The sequence below is a fragment of the Gigantopelta aegis genome, chromosome 14, assembly GCF_016097555.1.
Source record: "Gigantopelta aegis isolate Gae_Host chromosome 14, Gae_host_genome, whole genome shotgun sequence".
Taxonomy (NCBI): domain Eukaryota; kingdom Metazoa; phylum Mollusca; class Gastropoda; order Neomphalida; family Peltospiridae; genus Gigantopelta; species Gigantopelta aegis.
Window position 1 is genome coordinate 4,455,379 of NC_054712.1, and position 24,299 is coordinate 4,479,677.

Below are 24,299 nucleotides of genomic sequence, written 5' to 3' on the forward strand. Positions count from 1 at the left end.
GCAACCAATAGAATTGGGTGTGTTAAGTGAGAAGAAACAAACTAATTACATTATGGCAATGGCTGATCCTGGCAAGTTGGCCGTCTTTGTGCAACTCGTCTGTCTCTGATGACCCTATCCAGTCAACTTGTCAGATTTGTTGATTTGCAGATTTGATCAGATTTGTTACATTGCCATATATTGGATAAGACGGGAATCCATTTATACTGAATGTCACTGTTCACGTGGCATATAAGAACGTTACAGTTTTAATATGCACAAGTTATTTATACAAAGATTATGTGTGGGATCGATTAATTTGTAGGCTATAGTTATTTATTACCAATAAATGTCAAAAATAGCTCATCATGGGGATTGGGAACATGATTGGGTTGGTGCACAAAATAATTATATTTTATTTTTAAAGTGCGCTTTTTATTTTAGAAGTGACTTTTTCTGCCCAGGTTTTATTTTTAACTGCCCATTATTTTCGTTCTATCTTTGACGTATTGGGTGAGATTAGGGTGTTCAATGTTTTAAATGATAGAAGAGACAACAAACCTGGCCGTATCCGGTGGACCTAAAAGAGAAACTTTGGGGACCGATGTCGTCCCTTCGACGGACAGCGGACTTCCTGGTGAGAACAGGACTGGAAGTCTGAGCATGGCCTTGGGAACGCAGAAGAAGAAGAAGAAATGCTAGAAAATATTTTGATGCCATAATTTTGTCTAGGTCTACACACACACACCCCACACCCCCCCCCCCCAACATACATCATTTAAGTTTTAAAAATGTGGAGTGGGCATATACAAAATTCCCCATACTTCTAGTGCTATCAAGTCGGAAACATTCATAAACTGCATTTTAGTTAAAATGCTCAACATTCATGCTCACGAAAAGAAAGCATGCAGGACGAGTGTCTTACTGTGTCGAGCGAAGTTTTTAGGGGGTCGTGCTACTCAAAAAAATATATTGAAAATAAAAAAATAAATAAAATCGCTGAGAACAAAAGGCCCTTGAACCCCTGCCTTTCCACGCACCTAAGAAGAGGGGACAAGGAATTAATATATGTTTATAATTATAACAATAACGTGTGTATCTATCAAACGAAAGAATTAATCTAGTCATCCACCTTCACAGGCACCGTCCCCCTCCGACTTGGAAGCCGTCTGAAAAGTTCAGATCGGGAAAATCAGGTCCGGCTTCCTGAAGTTCGTGCAGGGGGACACCTCGGATCCGGCATCACTGATGGGCGGACTAGTGGAACCAGAGCTGAAACAACTGCCTGATGGAAGCGCTTACGAGCTACACGCCATCAAGTCTACAGCCGGCAAGACGGGGTTGGTACTAAGTCAGCGCCGAGAAGGAGTCTACCGACAACGGTCCTAGTTAGAGAGATGGATAGCCACACCATCCACAGGATCGTCAAGGCCCTTTTCGGCAACGACTACCGGAGTGTTATAACCATCCTCGCCGACCAGAGATGGAAGCACTTCATCCCCGCCTTTGCCGGTTCTCCGCTCATCTTTCTGGCAGATTCAGGTTCTTCGCTGTAGGCCAACCTCCACACCCTTAACGGCCTTAACGAGGCCACTCGCATGGACATATCGATCGGACTTTAAACTTTTAGATCTGCGTTCAAAATTTTATGTCGAAATTACTATTTTTTTTAAATATTATTAAATAGTCCGATCCTCTCTTCTTTCTCTTATTTAATTTTGGACTGTCCTTCTAAAATGCTCCAAATTATATAAATATTCGGCCGAGCAGTCAATTCTTTTTATTTTAGGCTTGTAACCTTTTTATTTTTTTTATTTATTCTATTAACTTTTTTACTAATTGCTATTTTCAAAATTCTGCCCATTTTCAACCCCTCTTCCCCCCCCCCCCCCCCCCCCCGACAAATAGGCTACGCTGTCAGCGCTGAATGGTCTGTACGAAGCTTCTTCCTATACAATTATTTTTGAGCTTATATCCTATTACGGTTCAAGCACACTGTCCTGAGCACAAACCAGCTATTTGCAGGTTCTCTTTCTAGGACATAAATAATACTACATGAGTGTCCGTTAGATACCATTTATCTTAAAACAAGTTGGTATCTAACAGACACATGTAGTATTCTATTTATATATATATATATATCCTCAAAAAGCAGGTTTTAAACACATTTAAATGGGGGGGGGGGGGTTTTCCCCAACTAAAACTTATATTTACGGCCCTAGCGCGTGCGGTTACGTTCTAGGTGACAGTGTACTAAGTTTCAGGTCAACCTATACGTCACAGAGTAGGCCTAATCGATTTCATTCGTGCTCCCCCTCCACACACACACACACACACCCTCCCCAAGTGTATCTGCCAGAAAGAAATTTTTGGGTATGGCACTATGGAATGCAACAACAATAAATAGGGGGTATGGTGGGCCTCCCACCAGACAGAAAATGGGTTAAAATTAGGGTTAGGGTTAAAATAAAAATCAATGTTAATGTTGTCAAAAGGTTAACTTTAAAAACAAAATCTGCAAAATAAATTGGGTATGACACCATACTCGTTTTACCCTCTGGCAGAAACCCTGCCCAATTGGATCGACAACATGGCCATTACCTAGGAGCAGCCAGTCGAATGTTTTGAAATTGTTATCATACGTACGTGTGTTATTAGTATGAGTTACCAAAAATAACGGGTGTGTTAGAAAGTGGGTTGATGGATAAGTGTTCGTTACAGCTCTAGAAGTTGTAGCTCGAGTCACCTCCAGCCTTATTGATATACGTTTAGTGACCGTAACCCATTAACTTGATTAAGTTGTAAAATTGGCTCTGAATAGAAGCCGGTACCGGGATATGAACCCAGTACCTACCAGATTTAAAAGTCCGATGGCTAAACCACTAGACTACCAAGGCCGGTAGCGCTCAGCGTATACAACGCAGCCTTGTGTATACTCTTCAAAAGAAGAAACGCAAAACCACATTGTCGTAACATTTGGAGAATTGATTTAATTATTGAATGGTGAGTCCGATAATTACCAAATGTTGCAGGATTGTTCACAATTCACTCTAGTCCATTGTGAGTAAGTGATAGGACACACCACCAAGGTCAAGGTCATCTGGAGTCAATACCGGGTGTGGCCTCCGCGTGTGTTGACAACTGCCTGACACCGCCTGCCCATTGAAGCAACCAGAGTACGGATGACGTCCCGTGGGATGGTGGCCCACTCGGCCTGCAAGGCTGCTGCCAGCTCGGGCAGGGTCTGTGGCTGTGGTTGTCGCTGTCGGAGGCGTCGGTCCAACTCGTCCCATAGATGCTCAATTGGGTTCAAATCCGGTGATATCGATGGCCAAGGAAGGACATTAATGTTGTTGTTCTGTAGGAAAGCCGTTGTGAGACGTGCTGTGTGAGGCCTGGCGTTGTCATGTTGGAACACTGCGTTGGCGTTGGCCATAACTGGAACGATGTGTGGCCGGAGGATCTGGTCAATGTAGCCCTGTGCATTCAGGTTGCCCTGCACGTGGATCAGGTCAGTTCTGCCAGTGTGTGAGATGGCTGCCCACACCATGACACTACCCCCGCCGAATCTGTCCACTTCCTGCACGCAGTTTGCCGCATAACGTTCACCACGACGCCTATACACGCGACATCTTCCATCATGACGTCGGAGCAGAAATCGGGACTCGTCATTGAACCACACCTGTCTCCATCGCAGTTGAGGCCAATGTCGATGAATCTGGCACCACTGCAGTCGGAGTCGACGGTGTTGTGGTGTTAAGATGACACCTCGAACTGGACGGCTGGCACGAATTCCTACCTCACGTAGGCGGTTCCGTACGGTCTGGTCGGATATCCTGCGCAAACCTGGTATTGCTGCGGCTGTGGAGGTGGCAGTAGTCAATCGTTCCCGAAGGTGGCGTACCCGGATGTAGCGGTCCTGCCGGGGGTAGTGACCCGTGGTCGACCGGATCTAGGGAGGTCACGTGTCGATCCATGTTGCTGGTAACGGTCCCACAGTCTGGAGATGGTGCTTGGGGACACATGGAATGCCCTGGCAACGGCCGTTCTGGATTCGCCTGCGTTTAGTCGGCCGATGGCATTGTTTCTCTGCGGTTCTGGCATGTCCTGGATTGTCAACTGTCGGCCAGATACAGAGGCCAGGCAAGCGAATACCCTGCACTTTTATACTGTCGGTGTTCATGTTGCACGTGCAGACAACGCACGTGCAGTGGTGACATGGTTTGCACGTGGCTGCGTTTTTGCGAATATTCACATTTTGAAACTTTATTTTACAGTAGCTGCGTTTTATCGAATGTAACCGTGGGAATGTGTTTGGGACATGCAATGACCTTATATTCACAAAGCATGAACCGGTAGGAAACATAAAATCGGAGTTATAACCCATTTGTACCCTTTTGCGTTTCTTTTTTTGAAGAGTATATATATACCGCTGAAAACAGCGCTGACGGCGGATTTGTCGTACGCTGCCGTGTTCGAGACTAGTGTAAACGAACATTTACGAATTGTTCCGAACAATGGATCCACCAAAAACACCGGAAATAGGGATGATGTACGTATGGCACTGTGCATAAGCTACAGTAAAGTGTTTGTTCTCGTTTCAGGTAAGTTATTTTGGTTAATTACCTCGATTGTGACTAACAAAACAATCCACAGATTGTATAACTGTTAAGCAGACGTTATTTGATTAGAATGCATGTAATTAGACCCAGGTTGCACCACGGGAGATGGGTCTATGGCTATCGAGCGTCGCCAATGCCCCTAAATTCGTTATGCTTAAAACTGTGCACAGTTTGTTTTTCTTCATTGTTTAAAAGCTTCACCAACAACAATAATTTCAAACATGTAAGTATAAATTAATCACTATCTCATGGTCCATTCTTTAACTAGTTTGTCAAGATTAACCTCGACTGCCAGTGCTTGCAGATGGATATATAGCTTTCCAGACGGTTCGTCCTCTGGACATTTCGTCCACCGTACAATTCGTCCACGTACAATTCGTCCACCCACCTCGGACAATTCGTCCACTCGATTACAACATTTAGACCAATAAATGTAAAACGATATTTCTTAGTCATTGAAATTGTCAGTTATTTTCGTTTTGTGGTAAACTACTATAGTATATGAAACAAACTACATTTTAGTGGCATTATCAACTTGTTATTGTCTGTCTGTGTCCTTTATAGTACTTTGTTGATATGTTGTTATTCAAATTGCTCTTCAATTACACCTATTATTCTGACATACTATTTTAGAAAACAAAGCTAGAAACTAAACTAAAATTTCGTCATTTATGTAAAAAAAAAAATGCCATAACGTGATGTCATTCGAAGTAACCAACCAATAAACAAAGATATTATCTCCATTCTGCTACCAAGTTCCCACCATGTTCTAAATTAACTATAAAAATTATAGTGGACGAATTGTCGAAGAACATTTTTTGGTTGTGGACGAATTGTCTTGAGTTCAACAGTGGACAAATTTTTAGTGGACGAAAGGTCCAGAGGACGAATCATCTGCATCCCGATATATATATATATATATATATATATATATATATATATATATATCAAATATATATATCAAACTTCAAAGTGGTGTTGTCCCAATGGATCACCACAACCGGACTCCATATCTAAAGCGTGATCAACTATAGCTTGAACGCAGAAGAAGAAGAAATTAATGAAAACATAAACTCCATAAACCATTTATTTCACAATTTTTTTTTTTTTATCCCATAAAATAGTTCAGTCACCTCTAGCCCTCCCCTTATTGATATGTTGTAGGGGAAGGTTATGTAATACTTCGGCAATTGTTGACAAACAAATAGTCACCAGCTAAAATACACCTCTTTTCATGCCACAGAGCTTGATTATTCTCTAGTCCAGTCATGACATTAAAGTTACGTTGTTAACCAATACCAATGCTACACGGAGAAACCCGATGCCTTTAAATGAGAAATGAACCTGCACTATACTTGTGGTGACAGAGCAAAGTGTGTGCCCCAGTTAGACACCAAATACATATGAAATGCAAAACCGCTTTACACACGTTAGTATGAATGGCTTCGCGCTACGCCATTCATACAGTGTGTAAAGCTGTTTTGCGTTTCATACTAGCATGAAACTCAAAAATGTTTCACGTTCAATTCTTAAGTAGCAGTAGTTTAAAATGTATTTCAACAAACATTCTTTTTTGTTCTCAAGGCAGATAGTATGTTTTATTTGTTGTACATGTATGTTACATGTAGCTATTGGCTTTTATACAGTGATCTTTGACACAGTGGCATAACAAAGAGGGTGGGGGGCACGGGGTCCATGGCCATCCTAATCAAACCTTTTTTTTGTTTTTACTGTATTAAATTTTATAAAACAATACATACATAGTGTGGGTTGAATATGAGAAGAACGATAAAAATTGCCTATTTTGCATTACATAATTGTTGAATGATCCCTGATTACTGCTTTGCTTGTAGAACTTTATTAATTGTCATAATGTTATGTTCTTTGGGATTTTATTTATTGGTTAAAAGCGTACTATTACCGGTATGTATTTTTGAGGAGTGAACCAGAGGATGAGGTTAGGTAACAGGTGAAGATTTATAGAATGTATGAGTATCACTGTTGTGAGGTATAGATACGGCACTTCCAACCCGAGGGACAAAATATTTACAAAAACATTTTGTCCCGAAGGTTGGAATTGCCTTATCTATACCTCACAACGGTGATTGATTACTTTTTCTTGCACATTTAATTACAGTAGCAAAACATTAATTTTGTAAGCTACTCAAGGTTTGTTTATTGTAGAACGATTCATAAACATTTCACCTACAAAGTCATTTATAATCACACGCAGAAAAATATAGTCCACCTTATGCAACGACATAAAAATATAACAACTTAACAATAAATATGGAGTCGAAAATATTAATTTGTTTAAATATTTTTAAAACAATGATACAACATGAAATGGCAAACAGAATTTTAAAAACCATGAGTTTTGACGTTGATCGTCGTAAAACATGAGCTATAATGTCACACGTATGTTGAAATCATCCAGCACCGGGGTGCTAGACAGATTTATCTAGCATCGTGCAAAAGCTGGCTAATTCAGTTCAGTGGGTAAGAAAAGTTTCTCCAAACTTTGTGTAAATATTATGATACACATATATAAATGCAGAATTGGTACATCCTCAAAATTTTCAGTCTACTTCCTTCAGCACCCAGTAAAGATAGCTAATTTTGTTTTCTAAAATAACAACACAACAAAGTTCAAGTTTGGTTTTTGAGCACATTGGATGTCAAACATACAGTAATTTATGTTTATGTACAATATTTATATTACCATTTTGATGGTCATATATTTCAGTAAAACTGTTTTTGGTAACTGTACAAAATGGTGGTTTTGGGAGAGAGCTTGATCCAACTCCCCCCCCCCCCCCCCAAAGCTTTACTTGCATTAGTGTAGACCCCCTGCACAATTTCCTGCACACACACCTGTGTTGGGTAAACAACAATATTCTTTTTGTTATTGATTATCGAATTAACGGCACGTTCAAATTCCTTCTTAATACTTTAACAAATGGCTACGTATTAGTTGTTTTTCTACAAAATGGTATCATTAAGTTAAATTAGCAGTTAACAATAGAAGTGAAAAAAAGCCAGGCTGTCTCTGAACAGGAAGTAAGAGACAGTTACCCCCAGCCGTGAGACATGGCAGTTTAGTAACTTCCTGCGGAGACAGTGGGTTCTGCCTGGTGAATGTATAATCAGTGGAGTTGTTAAACAATTCCAGTTTGCCTTCCACAGAGTGTATGCTTCGGCAAACACCTCGAACCACCGCATTGGAGACACACAGGCTGAGATCTGTGCACACACACATAGCCAAAGGTATTCATAGGTAATCCGCTTAATCAGGAGAGTTTTCTGTATTATTTCATCTATTGATATATATATGTCATTATGTAAACTTGTTCATTTTGTTTAGCAACACCACTAGAGTACATTGATTTATTAATCATTGGCTACTGGATTTTAAACATTTGGTAATTTTGACATATAATTGAGAAAACCCACTACATGTTTTAATTAGTAGCAAGGTATCTTTTACATGCACCATCCCACAGACAGAATAGAACATACCACAGCCTTTGATATACCAGTCGTGTACTGGCTGGAACAAGAAATAGCCCAGTGGGTTTCGAGAAACTAAACAAATGAGGTATTATGTTAGTTGTTTCATTGTTTCTAGTCAGACATGATTGGTAAATAAACATGAATTGCTGAAGGCGGCGGTCATTGTTCGGATAATTTAAGTGACTCCTGATCTTATTCAGCTGTAATCAACGGTCATACTCCACTGAAGGATTAGCGGTGACATGAAACAAACAAACGAGTCAAACATGCCACATGGGTAATAACCTTCAATTACACAAAATATCTTCTGCAAGTCAATGTTAGCGTTTGCGAAATATATCAACGAATACGTTTGCATGCAAAATGCCACCAAAAAATCGAACTGCTTTTACGTTAGAACAGAAAATCAACACTATTAACAAATCTGAGAAAGGCAATTTAAGTGCGCGAAAGATCGCCAATCATTTTGGTGTAGGACGTTTTCAGATTAAGTCTATTTTAAAAAGGAAAGCTGATGTTCTGGCCGATTTTGACAATAATGTTTCAGCCTAAAGAAAAAGGCAGAAGAAAGCAACAGACAATGAATGACATAAACAAGCTAGTGTGGGAATGGTTTAAAAATGAGACATCTTTTTTTATGACAGTTGTGATATTCTCTAATATATGGGTTCTAATTTTGAACTTGTATATACGGGTCACCTCTCTATAATGGCCACTTTTGTCAGGTCCCTTGTGTGGCCGTTATATACAGGTTTGACAGTATATATATAAATGTTAAAACGGTTTTGGACTTTTAATACTTTTTTTTATATTTTGTATCTCATACACATATTCCCCGTGGGTGGACCCATTGGGCTATTTTTCGTTCCAGCCAGTGATCCACAACTGGTGTAACAAAGGCCGTGGTATGTACTATCCTGTCTGTGGGATGGTGCATATAAAAGATCCCTTGCTGCTAATAGAAAAGAGTAGCCCATGAAGTGGCAACAGCAGGTTTCCTCTCTCAATATCTGTGTGATCCGTAACTATATGTCTGACACCATATAACCGTAAATAAAATGTGTCGAGTGCATCGTTAAATAAAACATGACCTCATACACATATTGTAGTAAACATGTAAGTAAATATTTATAATGCTACTGAATGTTTTGTTTTGTATTAATTATTGAGTTTAAGTCAATAGTGCTGTGGCTATTTTCAAGTAAATTAACACAGTGCATACTGGTCTACCGTAGATACCCAGCCTCCCCAACTCCCCACTCCATATTTCAGAAATATTTGGTCAGTTAATTAATTTTGCCTTTGTATATAGAATGTAAGTTTTGTTTATCAGTTTGTTTTGTTTTGTTTAATGATACCACTAGAGCACATTGATTTATTAATCATCGGCTACTGGATGTCAACCATTGGTAGTTTTGACATATATAGTCATAGAAAGGAAACCTGCTGCATTTTGCCATTAGTAGCAAGGGATCTTTTATATGCACCATCCCACAGACAGGATAGTACATACCATGGCCTTTGATACACCAGTCATGGCACATTGGCTAGAATGATCCACTAGTGCCACCGAACTACATCATATAAGAATTGCAAACCCAAGATTTGCACCTGTTCCATTGTATAAAATGATATAATTACCTGTATTTAGTATATATAGGTAATACTTTATTATATGAAAGGGTCATGATCACTGTTTATAGCTATTTGCCACATATAATAATGACCTACATGCTATATGCTATTTGTGTAGTTCAGTCACGGGTATCCACTTGTGGTTGTAACATACAATATATGTTTATAAACCACAATCTCCAGTTTCTAATGATAAGCCTTTGTGAACTCATTTCTGTATTGTATCTCCAACCAAGGTATAAATGTGTTGTTTGAATAGAGGACACCACATAAAACATATTTAATAGGGGTGTTTGTTACAACTGATTGAAGATAACAGATTTGTAGGTCACTTTAAAAGAGAGATATTTCAGTTTATTTTAAATATGTTTGTATTATCATGCATATAAGAAATACAATGAAACCCCTCAAAACCAGAAACCCATGGACCAAGTAAAAAGTTCAGTTTTTAGGGGTACATGTATCTGCTTTAGAGAGGTTTTGTACTGATGTTTACAAAGGGACAGTGAAAAACCTATGTGTTTTGGGGGAATTCCTGTTTACCAAGGGTCCGGTTTTGAGAGGTTTTGTTCGAATGTTTAAGCATGCTTGTTGTTGACAGCGTCTAACATATGCCATAACTTGTACTCAACAAGAGGATGGAAGAAAAAACAGGACAAAAGGCTTTTGCAGATTGCCATAAAAAATAATTTGAAGCAGAAAAATTCTTGAAATTTTACTTTATGCTAAATATATAATTTACATGTATGTGCATGAAGTGAAAACATGCAGGAAAATTGAAAACTGGCATTACCAGCGGTATCCATGGCAGTAAGAAATACTTCTCTCTTGCTCTCTCAGTCTTTATAAATACCGCTTCTTTGAGCCAGTTTGCCTCTGACAATCAGATGATGTATGAAGAGTCAAAGACTGATCATCCTGTTCTTGCAGGAATAGAAAGGAAAGGAATGTTGGTTTAATGACACCTCAGCATATTTTAAATTACAGCTATTTAGAAAGAAAAGGAATGTTTGTTTTAAATCCACCTGAGAACAATTTTAAATTTACGACCATTTGGTATGTAACATTTGGTTATTTTGATATTTGGTCAAGAGAGCAAAATAAAAGGGAAACCCACTGCCACCACATAGGCTACTCATAATTATAAAGCATCAAGGGATCTTTTATGTGCACTTTCCCAGGACAGGAAAACACATACCACAGCCTTTCATGTACTAGTCATGGGGCATTGGTTGGTATGATATCCTGTCTAAGGGATGTTCTACACTTGGTTTAACAAAGGGTAGGGTATGGTATCCTGTCTGTGGGATGCTCTACACTTGGTTTATCAAAGGGTAGGGTATGGTATTCTGTCTAAGGGATGTTCTATAACTGGTTTAACAAAGGGTAGGGTAGGGTATCCTGTCTAAGGGATGCTCTACAATTGGTTTAACAAAGGGTAGGGTATGGTATCCTGTCTAAGGGATGTTCTATAACTGGTTTAACAAAGGGTAGGATAGGGTATCCTGTATAAGGGATGTTCTACAATTGGTTTAACAAAGGGTAGGGTAGGGTATCCTGTCTAAGGGATGTTCTACAATTGGTTTAACAAAGGGTAGGGTATGATATCCTGTCTATGGAATGTTCTACAATTGGTTTAACAAAGGGTAGGGTATGGTATCCTGTCTAAGGGTTGTTCTACACTTGGTTTAACGTAGGGTAGGGTAGGGTATCCTGTCTAAGGGATGTTCTACAATTGGTTTAACAAAGGGTAGGGTATGGTATCCTGTCTAAGGGATGCTCTACAATTGGTTTAACAAAGGATAGGGTATGGTATTCTGTCTATGGGATGCTCTACAATTGGTTTAACAAAGGGTAGGGTATGGTATCCTGTCTAAGGGATGTTCTACAATTGGTTTAACAAAGGGTAGGGTATGATATCCTGTCTATGGAATGTTCTACAATTGGTTTAACAAAGGGTAGGGTATGGTATCCTGTCTAAGAGTTGTCCTACAATTGGTTTAACGTAGGGTAGGGTAGGGTAACCTGTCTAAGGGATGTTCTACAATTGGTTTAACAAAGGGTAGGGTATGGTATCCTGTCTAAGGTATGTTCTACAATTAGTTTAACAAAGGGTAGGTATGGTATCCTGTCTAAGGGATGTTCTACAATTGGTTTAACGTAGGGTAGGGTAGGGTATCCTGTCTAAGGGTTCTACAATTGGTTTAACGTAGGGTAGGGTATCCTGTCTAAGGGTTGTTCTACAATTGGTTTAACGTAGGGTAGGGTAGGGTATCCTGTCTAAGGGATGTTCTACATTTGGTTTAACAAAGGGTAGGGTAGGGTATCCTGTCTGAGGGATGTTCTACAATTGGTTTAACAAAGGGTAGGGTATGGTATCCTGTCTAAAGGATGTTCTACACTTGGTTTAACAAAGGATATGGTATGGTATCCTGTCTAAGGGATGTTCTACAATTGGTTTAACAAAGGGTAGGGTATGGTATCCAGTCTAAGGAAAATTGAAAATTGGCATTACCAGCGGTATCCATGGCAGTAAGAAACACTTCTCTCTTGCTCTCTCAGTCTTTATAAATACCGCTTCTTTGAGCCAGTTTGCTTCTGACAATCAGATGATGTATGAAGAGTCGAAGACTGATCATCCTGTTCTTGCAGGAATAGAAAGGAAAGGAATGTTGGTTTAATGACACCTCAGCATATTTTAAATTACAGCTATTTAGAAAGAAAAGGAATGTTTGTTTTAAATCCACCTGAGAACAATTTTAAATTTACGACCATTTGGTATGTAACATTTGGTTATTTTGATATTTGATCAAGAGAGCGAAATAAGAGGGAAACCCACTGCCACCACATAGGCTACTCCTAATTATAAAGCATCAAGGGATCTTTTATATGCACTTTCCCAGAACAGGAAAACACATACCACAGCCTTTCATGTACTAGTCATGGGGCATTGGTTGGTATGATATCCTGTCTAAGGGATGTTCTACACATGGTTTAACAAAGGGTAGAGTATGGTATCCTGTCTAAGGGATGTTCTATAACTGGTTTAACAAAGGGTAGGGTATGGTATCCTGTCTAAGGGATGTTCTACACTTGGTTTAACAAAGGGTAGGGTATGGTATCCTGTCTAAGGGATGTTCTACAATGGGTTTAACGAAGGGTATGGTATGGTATCTTGTCTAAGGGATGTTCTACAATGGGTTTAACAAAGGGTAGGGTATGGTATCCTGTGTAAGGGATGTTCTACAATGGGTTTAACAAAGGGTAGGGTAGGGTATGGTATCCTGTGTAAGGGATGTTCTACAATTGGTTTAATGAAGGGTATGGTATCTTGTCTAAGGGATGCTCTACAATTGGTTTAACAAAGGGTATGGTATGGTATCTTGTCTAAGGGATTCTGTATTTAAAATATCTCTTGCTGCTAATAAAAAAGAGTCCAGTGGCAGCAGTGGGTTTCCTCTCTAATCATATGTGTGGTCCTTAGCTATATGTCAGACACCATATTACTGTAAATAACAATGTGTTGAGTACATGGTTAAGTAAAACATTTTGTTCTTTCTTTCTACCTACCATTGAGTTACATGCCACCTGTTGTTGTTGCAGGGATCATGTTGGCCATGTGACACGTGTGTTGTAAATCTGCTGGTGGTGACGACGACGACGACGACGCTCACCATGAGTGACCTCGTTAAACCACGAGTCTCCATCCACAGTCGAACTGCATCGGCAGGTAAGTGTTTAGGTTTAAGTGTAGAGTCACTAAGTGAAAAACCACACTGTTCAACCTCTAAAGAAGCAGACCCTAAGTAATGTTTGATTTCAGTAATCATAAACGGCTCTAATAGTGAAAAAATAGGCTATAGTGTTTAAAGACTAGGGTCTGTCCCTTTAAAGAAACTCCTCAGTTTGCTGCCAATGTAACAATGTAACATATTTTAGACTGGTAGAGCTTTTTTAATCACGCATCAAATACAGTTTGCTGCCAATGTAACAATGTAACATATTTTAGACTGGTAGAGCTTTTTTAATCACGCATCAAATACAGTTTGCTGCCAATGTAACAATGTAACATATTTTAGACTGGTAGAGCTTTTTTAATCACGCATCAAATACAGTTTGCTGCCAATGTAACAATGTAACATATTTTAGACTGGTAGAGCTTTTTTAATCACGCATCAAATACACATTGCTGCCAATGTAAAATGTAACATATTTTAGACTGGTAGAGCTTTTTAATCACGCATCAAATACAGTTTGCTGCCAATGTAACAATGTAACATATTTTAGACTGGTAGAGCTTTTTTAATCACGCATCAAATACAGTTTGCTGCCAATGTAACAATGTAACATATTTTAGACTGGTAGAGCTTTTTTAATCACGCATCAAATACAGTTTGCTGCCAATGTATCATATCTTCGCCTGTAAGTCGATCTCGGCTATAAGTCGAGTCCCTAATTTCAAGCCCTGAAAACTTATTTTTTTATTGACCCGTTTACAAGTCGACCCATGAAAAACAACGTATAAATATTGAAATATTTCTTATTTTCGGCTCATGAGAACAATAATGTACAATATCTGAACAAAAGAAAATTATTTTACAAACTTCGTTTTTCACGTTTTGTACATCGCAATAATATTCCAATCAAACTACATAGCATCAAAACGAAATATTCCCTTAGTAGAGAGTGAAAGCTGTTTGACTGTTACTGTATGGCACTGTACAGCATGGTTTTGTGCAAAGACAACAACTTTATTTATAAACACTGACAACAGATCACTACGATAAAACTGAAAGTACATGTATCATCGATTAATCACATGTTTTGCCGCCATATTAATACATGTAAGGAGGATAACTCTGGAAAGTACACTATTGCTCTAGTGAACTGCAGAGATCAGTCTATTTTAAGGGAAAGCTCAGTAATATTCATGAAGTTAATCACCGACAAAACATTGTTTGAACAACCATTAATGCCAGTGACCAGATTTCAAAATAAACTCAGGCAACAGGTAGTTAGTATTGTTTACATTTTTGCTATTAGTGATGACTGTTATTTTAACTAAATGGACTGTTGTTTTGGCATGTGAGTGAGATCGCACGCCTTTTCAAATAACCAAAACCGTTACAATGCCAAAAAAAATAGGTTATAAAAAAATTAATGTGTCAAATTAACGTATTTGAGTATAAATACAGGGCATACTTCAACAATAAAACTTGTAAAATAATCCCCAAAACGGTAATATTTTTGGGTGAATTTTTTTTACCCTCTTATAAGTCAATCCCTAAGTTATAAAATAATTTTTGGGTGAAAAAAATTCGACTTATAGGCGAAAATATACGGTAACATATTTTAGACTGGTAGAGCTTTTTTAATTATGCATCTAATACAGTTTGCTGCCAATGTAACAATGTAACATATTTTAGACTGGTAGAGCTTTTTTAATCATGCATCAAATACAGTTTGCTGCCAATGTAACATATTTTAGACTGGTAGAGCTTTTTTAATTACACATCAAATACAGTTTGCTGCCAATGTAACATATTTTAGACTGGTAGAGCTTTTTTAATTACACATCAAATACAGTTTGCTGCCAATGTAACATATTTTAGACTGGTAGAGCTTTTTTAATTACACATCAAATACAGTTTGCTGCCAATGTAACATATTTTAGACTGGTAGAGCTTTTTTAATTACACATCAAATACAGTTTGCTGCCAATGTAACAATGTAACATATTTTAGACTGGTAGAGCTTTTTTAATCAGGCATCAAATACAGTTTGCTGCCAATGTAACATATTTTAGACTGGTAGAGCTTTTTTAATTATACATCTAATACAGTTTGCTGCCAGTGTAACAATGTAACGTATTTTAGACTGGTAGAGCTTTTTCAATTACACATCAAATACAGTTTGCTGCCAATGTAACAATGTAACATATTTTAGACTGGTAGAGCTTTTTTAATCACGCATCAAATACAGTTTGCTGCCAACGTAACATATTTTAGACTGGTAGAGCTTTTTTAAATTACACATCAAATACATTTATGGACAAATATATTGTCAGTAGCCAAGACTGTATTTCATCTTCAAAGTATTTAATAGCCATTATAAAATTGATGTTCAGAAGTAAAATGAAAGGACGGCCAGAAACACATCTGATATACAAAAACTAACTTTAGTTGTTAAATATTTTTATTATTCTATGGAATTATTTACAGTGGTAGCAAACTCCGGTATGTCCCTTTAATAATCATTTTAATATATACTGATGGAAAGAAATAAGGGAACACATCAATTTGTAGACCAAATTTAATTCACTACTAGTGTAGTAATGTCTGTATTTCATACCAAGTTGTAATGTGGAATTGAATGTCATTAGTGTTGAATGTGCTGCCTATATCTTTCCAGTCAACTTCGGACAATATGAATAGATTTTTGATGTAGTTATTATTTCTTGTTGCTATCTGTGTGATCCTTTATTTCTTTCCATCAGTATATATGGGAAAATATGTGGAATGTCCAGGTAAAAAAATATTTAAAACAGGTTATTTTTTTATATACATGTATATAGTAATGTGAAAATTTAGTTTTCATGCATCCAAATTTGGTTTGAGCAGGATGTAGCCCAGTGGTAAAGCTTTCACTTGATGCACGGTCAGTCTGGGATCGATCCCAATTGGTGGGCCCATTGGGCTATTTCTCGCTCCAGCCAGTGCACCACAACTGGTATATCAAAAGCTGTTTTATGTGTTATCCTGTCTGTGGGATGGTGCATATAAAAGATCCCTTGTTGCTAATCGAAAAGAGTAGCCCATGAAGTAGCGACAGCAAGTTCCCTCTCTATATCTGTGTGGTCCTTAAAGCCGCACACCCTAGTTCCATCCAGCGAAAATAAATAATAATTTGGTTAATCTACAAACCTGTAACACACTTAAGATCACGTTTTTATCAAATGGAGTGAAAAAGCAGGTTTTATATCAATAAATACCATGGGAATCCCCATGTCCCAATTGCTTGAAATAATTTTTGAAAGTTAGTATTCTGATGTCACCGGTAGAAAAAAAGAAAGAAGTGTTTTATTTAACGACGCACTCAACACATTTTATTTACGGTTATATGGCGTCAGACATATGGTTAAGGACCACACAGATTTTGAGAGGAAACCCGCTGTCGCCATTACATGGGCTACTCTTCCGATTAGCAGCAAGGGATCTTTTATTTGCACTTCCCACAGGCAGGATAGCACAAACCATGGCCTTAGTTGAACCAGTTATGGATCACTGGTCGGTGCAAGTGGTTTACACCTACCCATTGAGCCTTACGGAGCACTCACTCAGGGTTTGGAGTCGGTATCTGGATTAAAAATCGCATGCCTCGACTGGGATCCGAACCCAGTACCTACCAGCCTGTAGACCGATGGCCTGCCACGACGCCACCGAGGCCGGTCTCACCGGTAGAAGCACAACAGGATCAGGGTGCCTCCCGTACCAGGTAAGTAATGCCTACGTCACGACAAATTTCACAGACTTGGGGTGCGTTCGTTTCACCTCTCCTGGACATGTTCCAACTGTTCTGTCCTGGTTGTATCCCCTCTCCAGATATCGCAAGACTTAGCAAAATTATTGGTTTTAAGGGTTTGTAACGTTTTGTATTGAGACACTTACTTGTCTGAACTTTATTGTTACTGAAAATGTTCACGAACTGTGAAGAAAAATATCACAAATGAACAACAACAAATCGGATGTTGATTGCGCGAACCGTGCACGACAAAACAAACCGAACCAAAATGATAACGGTCACGTGATATACCAACGTCTGTGACATTGAAATGGAAATATCCCCTCTAAAAATAGATTGGACCTCGCTTGCTTAACGGTTTTTTCTCGACAACACGTTTTGTGAAAAAATGCAAAAAATGCATTTCGTGGTTTTACAAACATCAGGATTACCAAAAAGCACTTCAGGTGAATGGAAATGTGTATTCTAAATAATAAAATGTAAGTAAAGTGCTATTTTTTTGGTGAAAAATGGGGTTTAATAGCGAAAAACAACGCCGTAATGGTTAACAAATAAACGTAACTAGGGTGTGTCCCTTTAACCATATGTCTGATGCCATATAACCATAAATAAAATGTGTTGAGTGTGTCGTTAAATAAAAATCATTTCGTTTCATTTTCAAATTTGGTATTTAGTTGTGAATTCCATATTAATTTAAAAAGGATCCATCTTATAAATTCAATCCAAAATTATAGGCTGACATACAACAAACCAACATATTTTTTTTTAATATTTCTTTTATTTGAATTTTTTTTTTTGAATTTTTGGTCACATTTTCACACAGTATATATATTTTTTTATACATACATACACAGATCAAAATTAATATAATATGAAATAAAACAACAAACCTCTTGCCAACACGTCATTGAACCTCACTCAGTACTAAACACTCAATTTTTTTTATACATGTACATGTATATATGTTAATAAATATTTAGATTCTGTCAGTGGTGGATGACCTAGAGATATTTATTCAAACAACTTATGGTATACACTCCATCTTTTAATAAATTCATTATATTTGATTTTATTGGAATACATTTTTTTTTCTAATATATAATAAGAATGTATATGAATTTTTAATATTTTAATATCTAGTGATTTCTTCTGAAATTTTGAACTATATATAAATTGCTTTGTCAAAAGAGCAATAATGTCAATTATGATATTGTTCTTTGAGTGGCCAAGAAGAAAACTGGTACGAGAGAAGATAACTATAATGTCTGCAGCTTCTTTTATCCATTGCTCGACTTGTTTAATTAAATTTTGGACGTGTACACAATCAAAAAATAAATGCGTATATGTTTCAATATACGCATTACAGAAGCTACACTTTGGGCTGCTTATCACTCTAATATTATAGAGAAACTTTGTAGGGAGAATTCTTTGGATTATTCTATATTGGAACCATCTTAATTTGGTATCCTTAGATATACTGAACACATTGCTGTTGATACTTTTCCACCTATTGTATTCTTGTTCAAAATTTAATTCTCTTTCCCATTTAGATATATTTTTTGGTGGAGAAAAAGACGACTTTATATAGGTGTTATATATATGTTTTGACCCCTGTTTGTTTTGTATTATGGTATTTATATACTTAGGTCAAAATAGAAAGTCAGCTGAAAGTGGTTTGGTGGATAAAAATGGCCATGTATGTAATATTGCAGCCTTTAGCCCTTCAAATGTAGTAAATGGTGGATGAAAGCCATAAAATTCACAAAATCCATCATATTTAAATAAGTTGCCATCTGGGTCATACATATCATGTACGTTTGTTATACCTATTACATTCCAATTCTGGTAATAAACGCTTTTGTTACCAATTTTAATTAGGGAGTTGAACCACAATGGTTCGGAACTTACATCATTTTCGTTAAGTTCCACTTTCTTTTTGAATAATGCTAGTATATTGAATACCTGTTTCCAGAACATATTTGTAATTTTTTTCCCACACAGTTTATGGTAATCATCTCCTATATTAGTAAATAAAATATTTTTGTTTGGGAGGTGACATCTAAGGATATGATACCATAATGAATCATGTCCATTTATTGCTCTTCTAATCCATGTTAATTTTAAGGAATTCATAAAATATTCTAAGTTTACCATTTTTAAACCACCATTTTCTATATCCTGCATTAGCGAATTCCGAGAAATTCTATCTATGGAACTCTTCCAAATATATGAATAAAAGATTTTGTTGATTGTTTTTATTATGCCATTATCTGGATTGGGGATACTAAGAATACGGTGAACAAGTTTAGATAGAGCCAAGGATTTGACAACGGTAATTCTACCCAGCATAGTAAGATGACGTTTAGACCAGGTATTCAGTAACTTTGAAATCTCTTCAATTTTGTCAGTATAATTCAATTGTACAATTTGATTTAACTGGACACTAAATGTAATTCCCAAGAAGGTAAAATTCTTTTGTGACCATTTTAAGTTTTTATCTTTACATAGATTATGAGTATTATTTGAATTTGATCCGATCCAAATAGCAATAGTTTTTTCAATATTTGGTTTCAATCCTGAGAATTTAGAAAATTGATCTATTAAATTTAATGTGTTCCTTAGTGAAGCTTCTGTCCCATCGAGTGTTATAGCTGTATCGTCTGCATACTGCATTATTCTATACTATTCCTTTAATTGACTCCTCCTTTCTAAACAAATTTCCCATGATCTTAGCGCACAATATAAAAAGATATGGTGCTATTGGGTCCCCCTGTCTACATCCCCTCACTACTGGAAAAATTTTAGTAAAAACACCATTTTGAATTACAGTTAACATACAGTCCTTATTTAATACTGTATATTGACCCATTTTATAATGTCCTCGCCATAGTTACAAATTTTAAAAAGTTTTGTTAATAAATCCCCAAGATACTGAATCAAAAGCTTTCTCAAAATCTACTAATAAAAGGCGTGCCGGAATATTATTTTCACTAGTGTAATTTGTCAGGTTATATAATAATCTGGTATTTTCGGCTATACACCTGCCTGCTAGGAAACCCTTTTGATTTTCACGAATTAATTTATCTATAGATTGTTTTATTCTATTGGCTATACAGCCAGAAATTATTTTATAAGTGGTATTTAGTAAAGATATTGGTCTCCAGTTTTTTAGAACATCACGGGGTTTGTTTCCTTTTGGCAATAGAGTAATAATGCCTTGTTTTTGAGTTATTGACAGCTCGCCAATTTCAAATGAATGGTTAATGCTTCAAAGTAAATATTTTCCAATGTCCTGCCAAAAGAATTTTTAAAATTCGACTGTGAACCCATCTAGCCCCGGCGTTTTATTATTTTTCATATTTTTAAATACATACAATGCCTCACTTGCAATGACCTACATATTCGCTAACATTTTCAACTTTGGGAATATTTGTATTTCTTAAAACCTCAAAATATTTTAACAGATGGCCAAAGATTAACTTTCAGGCCAATCTTTGAAACAGAATTATTTGCTGTATCTCGGTCAACTCATTAAACATAGCAAAAGAAATTATAGGGCAAAATTTACATTCTTTAAACACAGGTGTTTTAACATTGTAAATGTATTTGTAGAACTTAATATGTGTGTAAGATAAAATGAAGCTTTGTAAATGCGTCCCATTTTTAAGTGTGTGTGAGGTTTTTTTTAATGCCTACTAACTCAATTACTAGAAGCTCGCCTACTTATATTTTCGATCAGGTTACAACAGAGCATATTTTCTCCATATATACTTAACCAATGTAATTAACATTTTACACTTTAGTCACGTGTGTAGCCCACACGATTTTTTTTAGTGTGTGTGTTAGCATCTTGCTACTGTATGTTGAAAATGAAATTAAGTGACGGTGACTGAGAAGTAATATATAGGACATACAATAGATTCGACATGCGTGAAGCTACATCACGAAAACACAATGACTGAAGGCTGTTGCTGAAATGATCACACGCTGACAAAGGTTCCGGGATGTGAGGAGGACACTTTATTTTCAGATATATCAACCACATACAGAATAAAATAAAATTATGTTTTATATATTAAGAAATATTCCAGTGATAACTACTCACAGAAAGTGTATTTTAGTTGAAGCTTTCTATTTATTTTGTCCTCTTTTTCTTTCCTTTACCAGCCCTTGTTGTATAAATTTTCACATGGAAGGGTGGGGACACTTCATTTTCCCCATGCCCACCACCTACAGAATAAGATTGTAGAAAAATATCGATTATTTAGGCATGTGTGCAGGAATTTTAGGAGAGGGGGATCTAGGGTGGTTAACAAAGTTTATAGGGGTTACAAGTCATGCTCTTCCGGTAAATACCTTTGGGAAAAAAGAAAAAAGAAGTGCTTTAAGAGCAGGGAGGGGTTTCAACCCCCAAAACCCTCCCCCTGCACACATACCTGTTATTTGCTTTAATAGAAATAACAGTGTATGTAGTTTCACCAGTAACTGAGGTTGTTTTTTGGAGGGTTTTTTTCTAAATGTTCAGACCTTCCACCACTTGTATATACCTGGATTAGCCCACATCACTTTATTTATATCTGGTTGAGCTTGTTTACATTGGTACAGGTTTGTTATGTCACAGTGTTTGATAATCACGGCTGGAAATTCAGTAGGAACAATGTTTACTTTACTTCTGTTTATATTATCACTCCAGAAAATTAGAAATTCTGGTTTTATTTTGAAAACTGTAAAAAAAAGAAAGAAAGAAAAAGACGAAAAGCAAACGTTGTTTGTAAATTGATTATTAGAAAGTATATCGTGCATTTTGAGTGGAATTTGCTTTCTGTCTGCTGTCAATTTTGAGCTAGTTTAAAAAATAATAATATGCAGGTTTTACAAGCTGAATAGAGCACTCACCTGAGGGTTGATTATAATAGGTTGTAGGTTCAATACATCTCAGTGGACTGATTGTCCATTTCTACCAGTGCTCCATGCCTAACAGTTCAAGGGATGTGGTATGTGCTGTTTTGTATGGCAAAATACACAAGAAGGAAAGAAATGTAATGCCAATATACCAACTTTAGAATTTTAGTGCTTAATAATAAACATTGACTGTAACATAAAGTAATAATTTAGTTGTGTTGGTTAATTTGTGAAATGGCCCTGAAATTCTTTTACGTTTTCAGGAAAAGCCACATATCTCTCTTTCTTTCTTTCTTTTATTCTTTTTTCTTTCTTTTCTCTTTTTCTTTCTGTCTGTGTGTGTTTCTCTCTCTCTCTCTCTCTCTCTCTCTCTCTCTCTCTCTCTCTCTCTCTCTCTCTCTCTCTCTCTCTCTCTCTCTCTCTCTCTCTCTCTCTGTTTCTCTCTCTTCTTCTTCTCACTCTACCTATCTCACTCTCTTTTACTCTCTCCTATCATTTTCTCCATCCTCTCTCTCTCTCTCTTTCTCTATCCATTTATCTATACGGCTGCTTTGTTGATTAAAACAGACCAAAACAATTAAACATAATGATAAAAATAAACATTGCACATTTTCTGCAGCTACAGTGGGGTTTTTCTTTACATTGTACCACATTATAGCGTACTTAATGTTTTACTGCACTGTGTCAACATGCTGTTAAAAACCTTATCTGTTATTATTTTCAAATTGACAGACGTATCATTGAAGTGACAGGTGGTTAGATCGTGATTATGATTGTGATTTAGTTTTATTATTTTTCTGCCTCCAGTGTGTCATAAAGATATTTATATCTGTGGATTACTACGGTACCTGCCTACATGACCTCGTTTTGGAAGTCAGTCACTCACTGATCTGCGTACAGTTGACTGGAGTATGCAGGTTGTGTTTGCTGCATTATCAATAAATAAACATCTGTGCCACATTCTCTCCGCGTATTAGCTGGTTATCAGTGGTAGTTGGGTCTGCAGGTATAGTTAAGGACATTACGGGCTGGGTATTACAGCTGGTAACACGTTCGGTATCAGCGATGGCTGGATACACTCGTTTTGCCCAAGTTGCGACCCTCGAAGAAGGAAAAATGATAAAATTTGACAACACTAAATTGCTCTTCAGTACTGTGCGACAAGGTTTGTTATTTCTAATATTCAAATGTATATTATTAGGTGTAATTAAAAAGTAAATATATTTATAATTCAGTTTTGTGAATGTTACATATATACATAATATACAAATGTATATTATGTGTAATTAAAAAGTAAAGATATTTATAATTCAGTTTTGTGAATGTTACATATATGCATTGTTTTGGGGTCTTGGTTGGATCGGTCTAATTAAATCTTTTTTAACTGCTTTATTGTGTTGTATGCCATGTTTATGGTTGTAAAAAAAGTAATGCGTTGGTGTTTTGTGGTTCATCTGACAATCCCACTTTGGTGCCTGAAACAATTATCATATTATCAGCTGAGTGCTCGTTTGAGGTGCTTGTGTGAAAGGATCAAACCACCTCAGTGGATCCATTCAACTAATTGGATTTTTCTCATTCCAACAAGTGCACCACAACTGGTCAAAGGCCATGGTATGTGCTTTCCTGTCTGTGGGAAAGCACATATAAAAGATCCCTTGCTGCATTAGGAAAAATGTAGCAGGTTTCCTCTGATGACTGTGTGTCAGAATTACCAAATGTTTGACATCTAGTTGCCGATGATTAATTAGTCAATGTGCTCTAGTGTGTCATTAATGGAAAAATGTTGCGGGTTTCCTCTATATGACTGTCAAAATAACCATTTTTGACATCCAGTAGCCGATGATTAATAATCAATGTGCTCTAGTGGTGTCATTAATGGAAAAATGTAGCGGGTTTCCTCTATATGACTGTCAAAATAACCATGTTTGACATCCAGTAGCCGATGATTAATAATCAATGTGCTCTAGTGGTGTCATTAATGGAAAAATGTAGCAGGTTTCCTCTATATGACTGTCAAAATAACCATGTTTGACATCCAGTAGCCGATGATTAATAATCAATGTGCTCTAGTGGTGTTGTTAAACAAAACAAATTTACTTTTTAGGTTATCAGATTACTGTTAAG

At 36.9% G+C, this 24,299-nt stretch overlaps 1 protein-coding gene across 2 annotated transcripts in view; it reads left to right on the plus strand.

Annotated features, from left to right (window-relative positions):
- Positions 1–4,403: 4,403 nt before the first annotated feature.
- LOC121388174 (E3 ubiquitin-protein ligase Midline-1-like) overlaps positions 4,404–24,299 on the plus strand; it is a 46,986-nt gene continuing 27,090 nt past the window's right edge. The window contains exons 1-2 of one of the 2 annotated variants that reach the window (XM_041519426.1): positions 4,404–4,583; positions 13,353–13,479. In XM_041519426.1, the coding sequence (XP_041375360.1) occupies positions 13,425–13,479 (55 nt within the window). In that variant the 5' untranslated portion in view covers positions 4,404–4,583; positions 13,353–13,424. Of the gene's footprint in view, positions 4,584–13,352; positions 13,480–23,109; positions 23,338–24,299 lie in introns of those variants that run through there. The other variant, XM_041519425.1, reaches the window with a different exon arrangement.